Raw genomic sequence first — 16,256 nt, forward strand, 5'->3', positions numbered from 1 at the left:
AAGAGGCATACCTCCACACATAGCGCCGTCGAGAAAATGAACAAACTTGTCTCTGAACTAGAGACTATGTTATGCAAGGTATCGGAATAGGGCTGACAAAATTTGTGAGTTCACGCTATGATGCCTTCCTTTGTCGTATTCCTCGATTCGAGATCACCTTAGAGGTATCGGGCGTTGATATATCGAGCGACGATCGGTTACAAGTCTCTTGAAAGAAAAGGACAAACTCTGGTGGCCTCTAAAATGCTTGGTTTACTAAGTACTTTAATTTAATCTACATCCTGTATCTTGCGCAAATTTGGCTTCACATGGCGTACAACTACACCTTTGGGCGGGTACTCCCCAGTACCAGATCTCTCCATTTGATGGCATACAACGAGGATTGTGTCGAATTATCGGCGATGAAGTCATTTCTGATCGGTATGATTCTTAGGCGTTTCGTAGAGAAGTATTCGGTCTATTCGAAATACTCTATAAAATTACGTCAAAATGCGAAATTCCAGTAGTATCATTCTGATCTTTTGCGTGAAACTTTTTGATACTAATTAAATACCAACTGCAGTTTTCCAGAACCGATGAGACTTAGAGACCTTCAACCTTTGAGCATAGTCCCACCTTAATGGTCAACGCATCTTTATCCCTGGTGGATGTCCAAGGGTGGTTGTTTTACCCTTTCCAATCACGTGAGCCTCTTGCCATATTCTCCCTGTATATAAAAACGAATTGACACAGCTTCACTATATAGTATAAAACAAAGTCGCTTTCTCTGTCCCTATATCCCTATGTATGCTTAAATCTCTAAAACTACTCAACGGATTTTGATGCGGTTTTATTTAATAGATAGAGTGATTGAAGTTGAAGGTTTAAGTGGAGAGATACTGTTATTTTTGAGGTTTTTAATGTGATGTCGTAAATAATTACATATTTTCCGCTTATATTGCAAACACAGGCTGAACTCTACGATATTTATCAAAATAATGTATTGTATACATTGAAAAGGTCTACAGAAAACTCCGCTACGGTATATGTCTGTCTCTTATGGATATCCCACAATAATATTTCATTCGTACCGAGAATTTTTTTTAGTTGTTTGTTTAAAAAAAAAGGATTCCTTTTGTTTGTATTAAGTTTATTTTATACAAAAGTTTAGGTATTTTATTTATCGATTGAGGCAGTACGAAGTCTGCCGGGTCAGCTAGTCTTCAATAAGAATATAGTAATAGCTCAAATCTTAGAAATGATCGCCCTCGTAGGTACACTCGGTCTCATAGCTAAACTCGGTCTCGTAGCTACACTCAGTCTCGTAGCTACACTCGGCCTCGTAGCTACACTCGGTGTCGTAGCCTGCGGATGTAGCGCTCAGTTCAATAATATTTGATCTTCAAGGGTCTCGGCGTCTGAGTAATCACATTACAAGTTAAACCTCCTTTACTTAGATTGTTTGAGCTATAGTGTAGCTCCATGAAAATTGAAGAGAACACAATTATTTCATTTGATTTGCTGATAGTAATTCAATAATTTCTAAGTTACAAATATATAGTTTCAAGTATCTTTTTTGTTTTAGTACAGATATAATACAAACATTAATTGTTGCCCCAACAATCCTATAAAAACTTATGGTTAAGACTTTTCTGAGATAAATACCAAAAAACGAACAGACAAAAGAAAAGAAAAACTTCAAACACCTTTTTTCTATCTATAGAAAGGTATATATATTGTTTCATCATTGAAGATTTATATAATACCACAATTCAATAGCTAGAAAGAGCATATTAAAAGCGTAATCTTTAATTTCATGCTCAAACACTTCACTGAAAAATGTTTCATAGCAAAATAATAATCAAAAAGATGCTTTTGTCGTGTCCATTAGTATGACAATATTGTTGCAAGTTGTAGGTCAGTTCTTGTAATATTGAACTGCCTGTATTGAAAAAGGCTGCAGTATGATATCCATCTATAAAACAACAGGGAGCCATGAATGTAAAGTTGCATTGTTAACTTCTGCTATATCAATAAGCTCAGGATTAAATCACAATAGAGCTCGCTTTTGCCTGGTTAAACTTCGAACAATACGGCTTTGATCGAGAACTGAATTGCAGTGAGGTCAGTCTCACAACTACATATCGATGTCCATGGTAATTGGCCATTTGTATAACCACAAGTGGCTACCCAAAGGTCGTAGTTCGACCATAATTCATAATTTTAATAACATAGAATAATGTTTAAATAGAACACTTTTTAAAGGATTAAAACGCGTGTAATTGTAACTGTGTTTTTATATTAGTTTTTGCGTACTAATTACATTTTTATTAATATTTTAGCTAATTCGACGTTTCGTGACCTTTTCAGAGCACGTTTGAAGGGGGACTGATAAAGGGTAAATAATAATATAAATGTAATTCCATACGCAAAAACTAATGTAGAAACTCCGCGTTTTAATCTTTTAAAAAGTTTTTAGTAACATTTATTTTAAGGTGTAACACTCGCTTTAATCAAAGCAAATGCTAGATATTATAATGTTATTAAGACTCTTGAAATAAAAACATATTTAACACGTTGGGATTGTTAGGAATGCCTTGATCGTTTAATTGCTGTGAAGAATATGTTCTTAGGGAAATGATAAGCTATGTAAGTAACTAATTGTATCGAATTAAATTAGAAACCACAGCCAAACTGATACACTGTTCTCTGCAGACTGTCGTGCAGTCCTAAGCCGCTTAAGTTGCTTTTTACAATTTTGCAACACGGTTCTTATTTTCTGTGATTTATCGAAACTGTGATAAAAAATAAAGCAAAGCTACTTTTACTATTCTATTATTATAAACACGAATAGAGTACATGGAAATAGAAAAGGGATAAGAAGAAATATGAAATAATATTTGGTTCAAAATTTTTTTTTAATCTTTACTATTAGGTATTGATTATTAGTCATAGTTATTTCTTATCAATGTTTTGCTGTATAAAAAATATTTATAAAACAAAACTTAATAAATACGCGCGAAATATAAATTATCGAAACGCAATGCTTTTGGTAGAAGCTTAGTGTGACGTTAAAGTCTATGCATAATCTATGTGACAAAATATATGTAGAATATGATAAAGCACTTGAATTATTTCTATTAGTACGCGTTGGTCTTATCGTTGTTGAAATTGAAATGTTTGGTGAGTGTTTTGGATACCTATTATTTTGTAACCTTGATTTAAATTTACTATTTTTAGCAAAGCAAATATGTATTGGGGACTGGCATACACATGTGCTTTGAACTGATGTTAATCTATCTCGGCCTATTTGTTTATGGTAAAATGAAATACGGCATTGATTTTCCGTTAGTAAGTAAATTCGCGCCATATTTTAGTGTAAACCGAAGCCACAATTACTGATGATTCATCTCTTCTATAATCTACAATAACACTTTAAATTTCCTGGAATGTGCTCCACAATATTTAAGAGCACTCAACTCAAATTTACAGGTGTAGTGGAAAAAGTTTCGCCTTGTTCTTTTCTACGGTTACGATTAACTTAAATCGGAAATTATTAGGAATCTATTTGTGCAACAGATGGAGTTGATACAAATGATTTAAGTTTTCTTTAGTGTTAATTCCGCCAATATTTCAAAACGATTATGTACAGAAAGTAAATGATATAATACAAACCGACGATTTCGAACGTCTGAACTCAGACCCCACTAAAAACTTTACTTCAGAATTAAAAGAGTTCATCAAAAATACGTCATTTATTTCTCCAAGTAAATTAAAATACGTAGTTCTCATGAACCCGCGACCTCCCATCTTATTCGGTTTACCTAAAATTCACAAAGAAAATAATCCTGTCCGTCCAGTAGTTTCTTATATCGGTACCCCACCTTGGCAAAAAACTTAATGTTATAATAAAAAACAAATCATTATACAATCCTCAGTATAGTTTGAAAAATAGTCTAGATTTGATAAATAAAGTAAAAAATACCAACCTTCCACCAAATGCCAAATTATTGTCTCTCGATGTAGATAGTTTATTTACCAATGTTCCATATGAACAAAGTTTAATTATCCTTGATGACCTGTTTGAAAAACAGAGAATACATCCCGGTGAAAAGGATGACATCTTCAATATTACTAGGTTATGTATGAAACAATTCTATCGCCAAAAGGAAGGATTAGCAATGGGATCACCAGTAAGTCCAATTATGGTAGAAATATTTATGGATAATTTTGAGTATAATTACGTGGTGAGAGACCCACATATCCTGTTTTATTACCGATACGTTGACGACATTCATTTGCTGGACAGGCACCCAACGTTAAATCGGTCTTTTCATTAATAAAATTAATAAGATCCACCCAAAAATAAAGCTTAAATTGGAATTCGAATCAAACCAATCTCCGGATTTTTTGGATATAACATTAACAAGAGTAAATAATAAATTAGAATTCCAAATCTATAGAAAGCCGTCATATACAGATATTGCTATTCCCGCGTCATCTTGCCACCCTGTACAACATAAACTAGCGGCCTTCCGCTGCTATGTTCACAGATTAATGTCAGTCCCACTGTCCCGTGACAGCTTCGCGAAAGAACTTAATTCAATATACCAAATCGCGGTTTCCAACGGCTATACAAAACAGTTAGTGAACAAATTAATTAAAAGTAAACAAAAACATTTAATTAATTCAGAACTTTATCCCGTCTCACCACAATCAAATACCAAATATGTGGGTAGTTTGACATATATTGGTCCAATATCAGATAAAATAGCTAAAATATTTAGGAAAAACAATATTATTTTTACAATTACAATTCCGAACGTGTCCAGTCGAATATGTAATGGCAAAGATCGATTAAATAATTCCGAAAAATAAGGCGTTTATAAACTAAGTTGTGACACTTGTAACGGGGTATATATTATTATTACGGAATTAACACTAAAGAAAACTTAAATCATTTGTATAATTATGGATTTCCGAAAAGTAACGCCTAATTCAATAGATGGAGTTGAGTTAAAAACAATATCTACTGTGGAGTAACCTATCCAAATATCAATTCCTCTTACTAAAACTAATTAACAAGCTCCGAAACAATGATATAAATTCTCATACTAATGAACCATTGTGCGTTTCATAATAATTGGCTGAGTTAGATCTAAGTTGATGAAGTAAGTAAAGCGAATATTATAAAGGTAGGCTACAACAATACTCAATTAAATAGTTTCAGTTATTTGTTATATGTTGAAATACTCGTTTGTTTGTCGTATTCTAAAAGCTCACACACGATAGAGAGGCCGAATGAGTTTTACGAAAGCCGAAGCTACATTATAGTTGTCTACACCAAGTTTATTTTCAACTAGCTAACACGGGATATTTTAACTTTGAATAACAGGTGAAAATATATTCAAATAGGTATTAGCTAGGTAGCTATACTATCTGGAATGGCATTATATTTGTTATGAATAACTGGATGAATCGAGAGTGTGACTTCCAGATTTAATAATGCAAGAGGCTAAACTTTTTACAAGATGTCTTAATAAAAGATAGTTTTTGGTAAGACTGGAATTAAAATCAATCATTTTTATTATTTTATCACGTAATGGTCTGATACCTGTATTTTTTGCGTTTTGTGAAGGATCGCAATAAGATTAGAGCGTAGAAAGCCCTGTATGGTTGAATAAAGTGGAAAAAAACACTAAGTTCATCGAAACAATATAAAAGATTATTTATTTAGTCACCACGGAGTACCCCATTATTCGCGCACCACCAACGTAAGTTCAGTTTTCAATTTCATATGTTAAGTTAACTTTTGATAACATGTACAAGTTAATGCATTATTTTATGTTGATTTATTTCGTTTCCAACAAAAAATGCTCTTAAAATATTTTAATTGTAAAATTAAAGGAACGTAATAGATTTGTATTTTAAAGTAAGTATTTAAAACTCATTGAACTTATAGACGAATTTTTATAGAAGTCTCATTCTGAAGGGTGTGCTGACCCCACAAACTCATATGATTGAGCGGCACTAGACAAAGTTTGCAGAGTATGGTATTATTCATTAGCTTGCTATTGATACGACTTTCTAGGGTTAATGCACGGATTTATATTCAGTTGGAGCATTATAAAATGAAATTCAGTAATTGCGTCGTTATCAAATAATTTCAGAGTGACTCTCTGAGATTAATCCGTTAAAGTCCGTGACGGTCCGGCTTCAGCCTTATGGTATTAATAAGCTCTATTTCAACTGGCTTTTGTTCTTTTATTATTTTTTTGAAAGATAGCACTCTTTCTAGCGCCTCGGTTGATCTTTTTATTTGAGTTTAATACATCACCTTCTATTTTGGCTTATTTATATTCTAACCTATTATTAATATAAGTTAGGGTAGGTAACTTAGGTTAGGAATATGTTATGTTTTTAAAGTGATAACCCTCACTTCTAGGATTATTACACAAATAAAATTTGATTGAATGATTTTATTTGTGTAATAATCCTAGAAATGAGGGTTATCACTTTAAAAACATAACATATTATTAAGATTTACAAGAGCGACATCTCAAGTCAATTTCTTGATATGCAAATATTGGGGTTGAGCAGGTTATCAACTGTAAAGTAGATCCTGTAGATGAAGCCACAACCTGAGAGTTGAACAAAGCAAACAGAATTTTATAACGAGGCGGTACTCGAACGGTTAGCTCAGTTGGTTAGAGCACCGGCACGGAACGCCGGAGGTCGTGGGTTAGAATCCCGCATCGTTCATAAAATTTTGTTTTTCAAATTTTATTTGTGTAACTTAGGTTAGGGTTTATTCTGAAATAAAAAAAAAAACACACAAAAAAGACAATTGATCAAAATTATATTTTTTTATTGCGATATTATCCAAATAATTTTTTGAAGCCATCTTGTAAAAAGTTTAGCCTCTTGCATTCTTAGGGTGCATTTAGTTTCTCCACCGACGGTAAGCGCTGATGTCGGTCGAGCGTAGCACGTGCTATACGCCCTGACCATGTTGCGTTTAGTGCTCAGCTGACTGATTTTAAGCCTCATATCACAATAACAAATTAATTAGATATATTTATGTTAGACAACTGGTAACATAACAGATACCGACTCGGTATTTCCCCTATCAGCAAACATGTATGCTTTTGGTCCCCGTAGCACGAATATTTTCCTGAGTTCTCATCAGCCCACTGGGATGAAATTATTGTAAATTTTAAAAGTGGGCTCTTTTTCCATACTGCATTGCAGATGTTGATAGAAAACATTTTCGTATCGTCTATGCATTCAATTCAACGTTTTACAAGTACAAAGGATATTCATATGTCTGAGACAGACTTTCAATACCGTTTTTCCTACGTTGTTGTTGGCATTTTCCGAAAAGATAGTGATTCACCAGATTTTATATATATTCAGATTTCGAAGATTATCTTTGTAGTACAAATAATCCCATGTTATATTAGTCATTATATTTACGAAAAGATAGAATAATAACTTAAAATCGTCCATGATTTCAACGACTGTCTTACAAATTTTCGATCAGGTCAGGTGTAGTGACGCGAGTTTTATATTTTATACCCATCCATCCATCATATTTAACATCAAAATTCTGTAAAATAAACGAAAATTTCCACAAACAGATAAAATTTACACAAATTTAAACTGAAATTTACACAAGAGATGACATGTTATGCATTCATTTTACCTTTATAACACGTTTGCTTTATTAAACTCATTATAACGCAATATTTGCAAATATGGCGGCTATTTGCCTAATTCTCATTAAACATATTAATGAACGAACAATAGTGATTGGTTAATAAAGAGGTGCTCTCTCTAATCTACTTATCAATTAAACAGCCTAGCGTTATTTAAATGGCCATATTTAGATAATTCTGCATTAGTAAAATAACAAACAAAACAAAGATATATTCTTGATAATATTATGTATGTACATAAGTGAATTTGCGAGAAACTGTCATTGTCATAATGTTAACACCAGGAACAAACATAAACTTATAATGCCTATTACTCGGCTAAGTCGAGTTAGTCTTTTGTGGCGCGTTGTACTTGCTTTTACAACAAGATCCCATAAAAGGTTCAAAACAAATGTATTACGAAAATCAAAAAAATTTTTTTTAAATGTTTGTGTGGTAAAGATATACTATAAGATAAATGTGTTTCTTAATGATACCGCAGATTGGGAATGGAGCGACCGCCCTCAGACTATTAAATAATAAATTTTACTGTACGATTTTTCAATGTAATCATTTTTATAATAAAAAGAAGCCCGCTGTGTTTCTTCCGCTCGTTCTTCTCAGCTCTGAGCCATACTCTTTTGAATCTTTTTGACTTTCAATAAGTGATTATCCTATTTTGAATAAAAATATTTAAATTTAAGTTTTACGCTTACCGTAAGGTTTCTGATGTGATCAGTTGTGGTTCTATGGCTGGTGGTGGTGGTCTGTTACTGTTAAACAGCTGCTGAACTGCAGAGTTTGACTTTGTTGTATTTGGCGTTGATGTTACCGTTGGCGTCTCCAACCTGTTGAAAAATTAAATAAAATGTATTTTATACAAGTTAAATTTGTAACCAAAACTAAGCAAAAAAAGGATGCGGGACGCGAATTCGATAATAACAAACTGTAAAAGTAGATCCTGTAGAATATAGTTGGATTCACAACCTGAGGGTTGAATAATACTCACCAAAATTCCGGCGATGCGTTACTCAGACTGTTAGCTCAGTTGGTAAGAGTGTTTCGAAGGAAACCGCGAGGCGTGAGTTCGAGACCCGCATCGTTCATTAATTTTGGTTCAAATTAAATTTGTATAATAAAATATACCTATTAGTGGTGTGGTTTCTATTCTCTATCTCCTAGTGATTAAAAATTAAGAGGAGTAGTTAATAAACTTGTAATGGGTATAAAAAAAATATTATGCCAAAATTTCACCTCCTAAAGATGATTGCTCTTCTCATACGAGTATTAAAATAGTAATAATATTTAATCTAAAATTTATTCAAAGCAATTCTTATAACTGTATTTACAATACTTAATATGATAACGTGTAGAAAAACTGTCGCTACGAGGAATTGTACCAATAATACTGGCAGCATTTATATAGCTAGTCTAATCCGTTGGCCGAAATAGCTATCCGCACTCGTTTTCAGCAGTTCCAAACGGCGCAAGGATGTAAGACTCTCTGAGACCGACTTGTTTACGACGTTTGTTGTCTTCGGTAGACGAAGCTGCAGCCCTAGCACCAACAGAAGTAGCTTGAACGTGAGAAAGAGCCATAGAGTCAACGGAAGTCGCATCCGACACCCTTCCCCGTGCCTAAACTACTAGGGTGATTGCATCAGGACGCTTTCCATCGCGACAGGAATCCCATTTGGCACAATAATGTAATGATTGTTCTACAAAAACTCACTTAACATAAGTTGAAAAAAAAACTGCATACGTTGAGTTAAAAACTAACACCAAATACATTTTTAAGTAGCAGACACATTCCAAGTTACTGAAGTGGCGTCGTCAGTTAGCGAGAACCTTGACATTAATTGCAAATTCTGAGGTATTTGAATAGAGATAAATTTTAAAACACACAACTAAAGAAAACTAAAGGATTCTATTTATACTGTCAATTTTGTATTGGACTATGTACAACCACTGTTTTCAACCACACCACTAATTCAAAATTCCAATTCTTTAAGTTAGAGGAATAAATTCGAAATTAAATATAAATTCATTTCTTTCATTCAATTTTCAGAATTCCTTCGAACATTTCTTTATGTTTTACTCTTTCATAGTTTTCCTGAGTCTCCCAGTATTTTCTATAAACGGTTTGATTCTTTTTTTCAATTTGTGTATCTTTTCTAACGTTTCTTTAATTATTTTGCTTATTTCTGATATCTTTGCGGCATCGGTTTTTATTTTATTTGTTCGCAACAATGCGTTCGATTTTAAATACACTGTACTCTGTTATTATTTATATCTTTGTTGTACTGTAGTCTTTCGAATGCGGTATTGCTTTATAAATTTTTCTCCATATTTTTCTCAACAAACTGATACTTGTAAGTTATCGTTCTGATGTAATAGATGAATTCCTGATGATGAAATCCTCGTTACTTGTTTTATGGATTGTGGACAGAGGAAGTGCAAGTTCATAGTTTTATAGCTTTATAATCACGAAATTATCGTGAAATAACAGTCAGGAAACGTTGACGATCTGAGTACTGGATACGGAAAAAGCATTATATACATTATCCAATAAAAGACTTATTACTGACTCGACTTAATCTTATATGTTTGTTCCTGCTATTAAAATTATGATTATCACAGTGCTTAGAAAATTCTCATGTGTGCCTTTGTATGTATATTACTAAGACGCAACAATTAAAACGTATTTTTCTTAAGAATTTTCTCTTGATGATTCTTTAGGATCTAGGTTATAAATAAGGCAAGAAGGCAAATAGCCCTCTTAAATATCTATACTCTCTCGTAACACCAGTGGAATCACAAAAACATTGCTGACGTTATTGAGCGTCGAATAAACATTCATATGAATTCGTAAACTGAGAAGTTATAGGTACGTCGAGGGCGAGGATCGAATCAGGGCCACCGTGGGACCACAAACTTTTTGAATATTTGTATTATATGGACTCAAAACTACCCGTCGGATCAGTTAGCATTGTTAAGATACAAGAAGCTGCTAACTAATAGTCTATTAATAATTAGCATAGATAATATATTATACCTTTGACATTAGATCTATGGTAATAGAATATATCAGCACTGATTTTAATGTGTTCTCCTTGTATGTCTTTGTCTTTCTAGTATCCGGAACAACTAATAATTTCATTACGACAATCTTTAGAATAGCTCATTAATATATTAGAAGTAAAATTGGTTACTATAAAGTATGATTTAAAAATACTGTGTAAATTTCAGATTACCATGCAAACGAATTTCGGAGGCAAAGACGCGGGATTGCGCTGGATTCAGGATTCTTATATATGACGTGAACTCACATTTTATCCATTACTTATCTTAATTAAATAATATTTTTTACTGAAAGTTATAATTCGACCTTTATTCATAATGATGATGAAATGAAAATCATTACATTTTCCAAAAGACCACACATGCGACATAATTATATTGCAACTAGTACAGAATTGCGCCATTAGAATGCGCTCCTTAGCGAAAACATTAAAGCAATAAAAAATCATTAATCTCGCTAGTAATGTTTTAACTGACAAAAAGTATTCTTTAGGAATCAATTTTGAGGATATGATTTACATTATGACCAACAAATAAAGCAATTAAGGAATTTAAAATTTAATTATGAAAAGAGTATTACTAATCACAGTCAAACTAACCATTAAATAAGTTATGAAAATCATTAGCAATGAGGCAGCTTTCCTGAACTACGTAATACATTCATGCTCAATATATCTCGAAATATTTTATGTAATCTTTTAAATATCAGTCTCGCACTCGCCGATCCATTAATTCGCAACTAATGAGTATCAGATTATCCTTTCATGCTGTTACAAGTTTTGACGAGTTCAATTTAAATGAAAGTAAAAAATTAATTTCAATTTTAAATACATATAAGGAACGGGTGAATATAATTTGAAATACAAGGAATCACTGGATAGAATACTAATAATTGAATATATGAATAATCGAAAGTCCTATTTGAAAATTTATATTTCAGGTACAGGCCTCAGTCCTGTAAAACGGACACAGGGCCTTAATTAATTCTTAGATATTCAAGATTTAGTTGAATAACAATTAAATTTATTTCATGAAGCACCCAGGTGTGAATCGCTGCAATTTCAAGGTTCATAAAATAGCTTTTACCAAATATTATCGTTATAAACAGTTGTTTTGAATTTTTCACAATAGGTGTATTTTGTACATTTCTGGTATAATTTTTTAAAAGCACATACGTCTAAACAAAAGGCTTACAAGCAGTAGGCATAGCAATGATAATCACAATTTTCAGTAATTTCGTTTTTCTAAGCTGTCTAAAATTAAAAGTTTTCTAGGCATAAGTAGATACTTAATAGCGTGTATATATCTTATACATTAGGCTAGAATAATATGAAAATGGCAGAATTGAACTTAGTGATTATTTCAACGAGCTGTTTCATCTGATTCCTGTCGCCGAATTCCTCCCTCATAATAAGGATATCATCCGCACCATCTTTTCAAGTTTTCAACAAACTTTCTTTCAGGTATTACAAAGCTGTGAAATTAGCTTCCTTGTGCGGTGTTTACAGGATGATACGACATGGGCTCCTTCAAAAAAAAAACGTACACCTTCCTTAAAGGCCGGCAACGCTACTGTGTTTCCTCTGGTGTTGCAAGAGAATGTGGGCGGCGATGTGATCACGAGCATACGGGTAACCTGGTGTGATATGATCTATGATATGTGATAGTGATCTTCGCAGCAGGTGACCTGTACGCTCGTTTGTCATCCGCAGCTTCGATTCGAGTGATTTTTGAATACGAATTACGCTGGGAACTAACACAGCAGAATCAGCTCACAATATCAAAGTTGCGTTTGGAGAGGGGACTGCTAATGAACGCACCGTGCGATTTTGTTTAAAACGCTTTCGTCATGGAAACTTTGATTTGAAGAATGAACCACGTGGGAAACCGCCCACACAGGTGAATAACAATGAATTGAAAGATATGGTGGAAGCCGATCCGAGCCAAACTACCCAGTAATTAGCGGCATGGTTTAAAGTTACCTTACCAACAATATTGGCTCATTTGCGTCAAATCAATAAATATGAAACAATGGCAAAAAAAACAATGGCCATCTCACTGCAATTAGTCTAGTCTTATCTTTTTAAGCCAATAAAGAAAAATAAAATTTAAATCCCACTTTATAGACACAATAAACTGAACTGATAAGTTATCGGCTATTGCGTTAGATTTTATAATAAGCTTCAAGATGACTTATTGGAAATGTATCTTAAATTAAAAGACGACGCTGTTGTCCCGACTTAGTTGGCATCGTGTGCAAACAAGTATCCCACTGGCAACTAAAAATAAATTCATGCAGTTGGTAAGTGTATAGTAAAGAAACAATGGCTCTGAAGCGAACAGAAATTTTATAAGTCGCGAAAAAATGAGAAATTCGTGAAGCCTGGTCTGTTTACATTACATTGTCCGCAAATTGAAAGAAAAACACGTCTCTTCTATTGACGGCAGTTTCATTATAAAGATAATTCATTTATATGAAAAATAGGCGAAGCGTGGGTGGGCTACATAATATACTTTGAGATAATATGTAAAATAATCAGTTTTTTATTATTGAATAAAGTGAAAACAAATGTCGTGAAGTTTTTAGTTGTAACCTAAATTAATGGAAAGATTAGTTATATAAATGTATCAAAAGTTTTTAATAGAATATTATGATGAATTTTATATATTCAATTTAAATATAATATCTATGTAGAATATCCAAAGCCACCACACTAGGTATGAATCCGCCATAATGATATACGTTGAAAAGGTCTTGATGAGCTTAAAATCGGTGAGTTTGGGTTTCTAGATGATTGGGATCAAAAGCTAAAACGACACTCAGGTATTAACTAATACTAGTAACTAATCCATTACGGCACTGTACTATAGTAATTCTTAAAAGACTCTTCCGCAACGTCAGTAAAAATATTTACACTCAAGGTAGTTAAAAAGCAAAAAATATATTTTCTCAATAACTTTTTTAATTTGTGGCCAAGTTAATGTCGATACGGAATAAATTGGTTTCATTTAATAACAAGTAATTATTACCATCAATTATTAAGCCTCGTGTATAACACCTTTACTTTTAAAAATTATACTTTCTCTATTTGCTTTGTTGTTGAACAACCAAAAAGCAATATGTATGTATATTTTGTGCTGTTTCGTTATTTACCCATTGATTTCATACCAGATTTTATTTTTTTAAAAGGACCAATCAAAATTCATTAGTTATATATTTTCATTCAAAATAGGATTATTAGATCACTTATTGATATTCGATTGTTTTAAATTTCGTAACATATTTGTACAGTTTCTGGACTCATGTTCTGAAAGCATATACTTACTCGACTAAACCGAGTAGTGGGTATAGCAAGTTTATGTTTGGCCATAATTTTAACCTCATGATTATCACCTTTTTATGAAAATTCGCTTATGTGATTAAATTATTAAGAATATTATAGGGGCTAAAGTATGAAATTGCTGATTTATTGTAATGGGTACTTCGAATTGACATAGAACCTTCATGGTTTGAGATTTTTGAGTGAACCTTTTTTCACATGGTGGGTACACACCAATGTAGTTCGACTTTTAAAAAATTGTGCGACATTCGATTATCAACTTTCATTGTTTTTTTTTTATTCAACTTGGACAAAAAAGATGGATACTTCGAAAATTCAAGTGATTTTTGAATACAAATTACGGCACGGAACTAACGCAGCAGAATCAGCTCGCAATATCAATGTTGCATTTGGAAAGGGGACTGCTAATATCCGTAAATAATCACTGTGCAATTTTGGTTTAATCGCTTTCGTGATGGAAACTTTGATTTGAAGAATGAATCACGTGAAAGACCGCCCATGTGTGAGCACACAGGTGAATAACAATGAATTGAAAGAGATGGTGGAAGCCAAACTAACCACGGAATTAGCGGCAGAGCCCTGAAACTTTGTTTACATTGTTTATATTGTCTCGTTGGCCTTACTATACGCCATTTTCAAATCGCTCCATGAACTGCGGGGAAATAAGTAACAACCACACAATAAATACAGGCTCATTTGGAATCTTCTCCTGTTTTTGAAGTTAATTGAAAATATGTTATGATACCTGTTTGTTGATGCGGTTTGGTCCTTCAATTCTTCTGTAATGTTCGTCGGCTCCGGCTCTGCCTTCTGCTTTTGTTCTTCAACTTCACTCGTCCGGTCCACAAAACGAACTGATCTCGGCGTCACCGAACCATCCTCGTCACTAGCAGTTGTTGATCTTTGGTCATCAGTCTGCAACAAAACGAATTCAAGGATTCATTATAAATTATTTTCTTCAATTCATACACGCGACACTAATAAAAGCGTTCACAAGTATAGAATTAATAAACAGTTGTTCGTTTAGATAGAATATATATAATACAGCGTGGCGCTGCAATGGCGACATTACATAAACACTCGGGTAGAAATACAATACTAAATTATAAAAAAAAAATCAAAAATAAATGAATATATAATTCAAACAATTTTTTATGTTTTTAAAGTGGTAACCCTCACTTCTGGGATCAATACACAAATACAATATGAAAAGAACGTCACTCGAACGGTTAGTTTAGTTGGAAGTCGTTCATAAAATTTTGTTTTCAAATTTTATTTGTGTATTAATCCTAGAAGTGAGGCTTATCACTTTAAAAACATAACAAATTGTTAACATTTGCAAGAGCGACACATCAAGTCAATTTCTTTATATGCAAATATTGGGGTTCAGCAGGTTATCAACTGTAAAGTAGATCTTGTATATAAAGCCACAACCTGAGAGTTGAACAAAGCATACAAGATTTTATGACGATACGTCACTCGAATGGTTGGCTCAGTGGCTCAAAATCATTTCGGAACAACATGTAAGAAATCTCATAGCCGTGCGCTGGCCTAGACCCTTCTTCGTGCCGTCTTATGGGACCACGTAAGGGTGATTTTTTTTATTACCTAAATATATAATTTCTTTGTCTGAAAATTTCAAAATTTAAATTATTGACTATAAATTTTAGAATTATTTTTATACGAACAAGGTTAGATAGCTCTTCCCGTGTGTTCATTTTAATGTCGCCATTATTGCGCCACGCTGTTTGATGGGTTAGGTAAAAGTTACTCCGCATTTTATACCAAGAATATGATTTGTTTGTTCGGACGTATAACGTTTCCCGAGTTTATTATTCGCAAGGCTGCTTGACATTCCGAAAACTTCAGAATTATCATTGTATTGACCGTGTTGGCAGTGATATAGTTAACATTTCATATTCTTGGTTTATTATCAGGTATAACTTTATACCAAGTTTATTTGTAAGGTCGTAGATGTCTATGGCTAAATATGTTAATGTTAAATTATCGTCAAAACTCATAATGAAGAATGCCCTTCCAATCCCACCATACACAGCAACGACTTATCAAGTAAACCCGGGTTTTTTCACAGTTTATCAAGTCTGACTGACCTAAGATTATTTATTATTCGGACGTTCTTGTCATATGTGAATCACTT

General features: G+C 33.1%; 2 protein-coding genes across 2 annotated transcripts in view; one reads left to right on the forward strand and one right to left on the reverse strand.

Annotated features, from left to right (window-relative positions):
- Window positions 1-16,256, forward strand: part of LOC126978370 (uncharacterized) — a 275,304-nt gene that overhangs the window by 61,478 nt on the left and 197,570 nt on the right. The window lies entirely within an intron of this gene.
- Window positions 1-16,256, reverse strand: part of LOC126978335 (myb-like protein Q) — a 149,161-nt gene that overhangs the window by 39,409 nt on the left and 93,496 nt on the right. Inside the window, exons 5-6 of the mRNA XM_050827075.1 lie at window positions 14,844-15,013; window positions 8,393-8,524 (exon numbers count right to left, since the gene is read on the reverse strand). Coding sequence (XP_050683032.1) covers window positions 8,393-8,524; window positions 14,844-15,013 — 302 coding nt within the window. The remainder of the gene's footprint in view (window positions 1-8,392; window positions 8,525-14,843; window positions 15,014-16,256) is intronic.

Source organism: Leptidea sinapis, chromosome Z (genome assembly GCF_905404315.1).
Source record: "Leptidea sinapis chromosome Z, ilLepSina1.1, whole genome shotgun sequence".
In the NCBI taxonomy this organism is placed as follows: Eukaryota; Metazoa; Arthropoda; class Insecta; order Lepidoptera; family Pieridae; genus Leptidea; species Leptidea sinapis.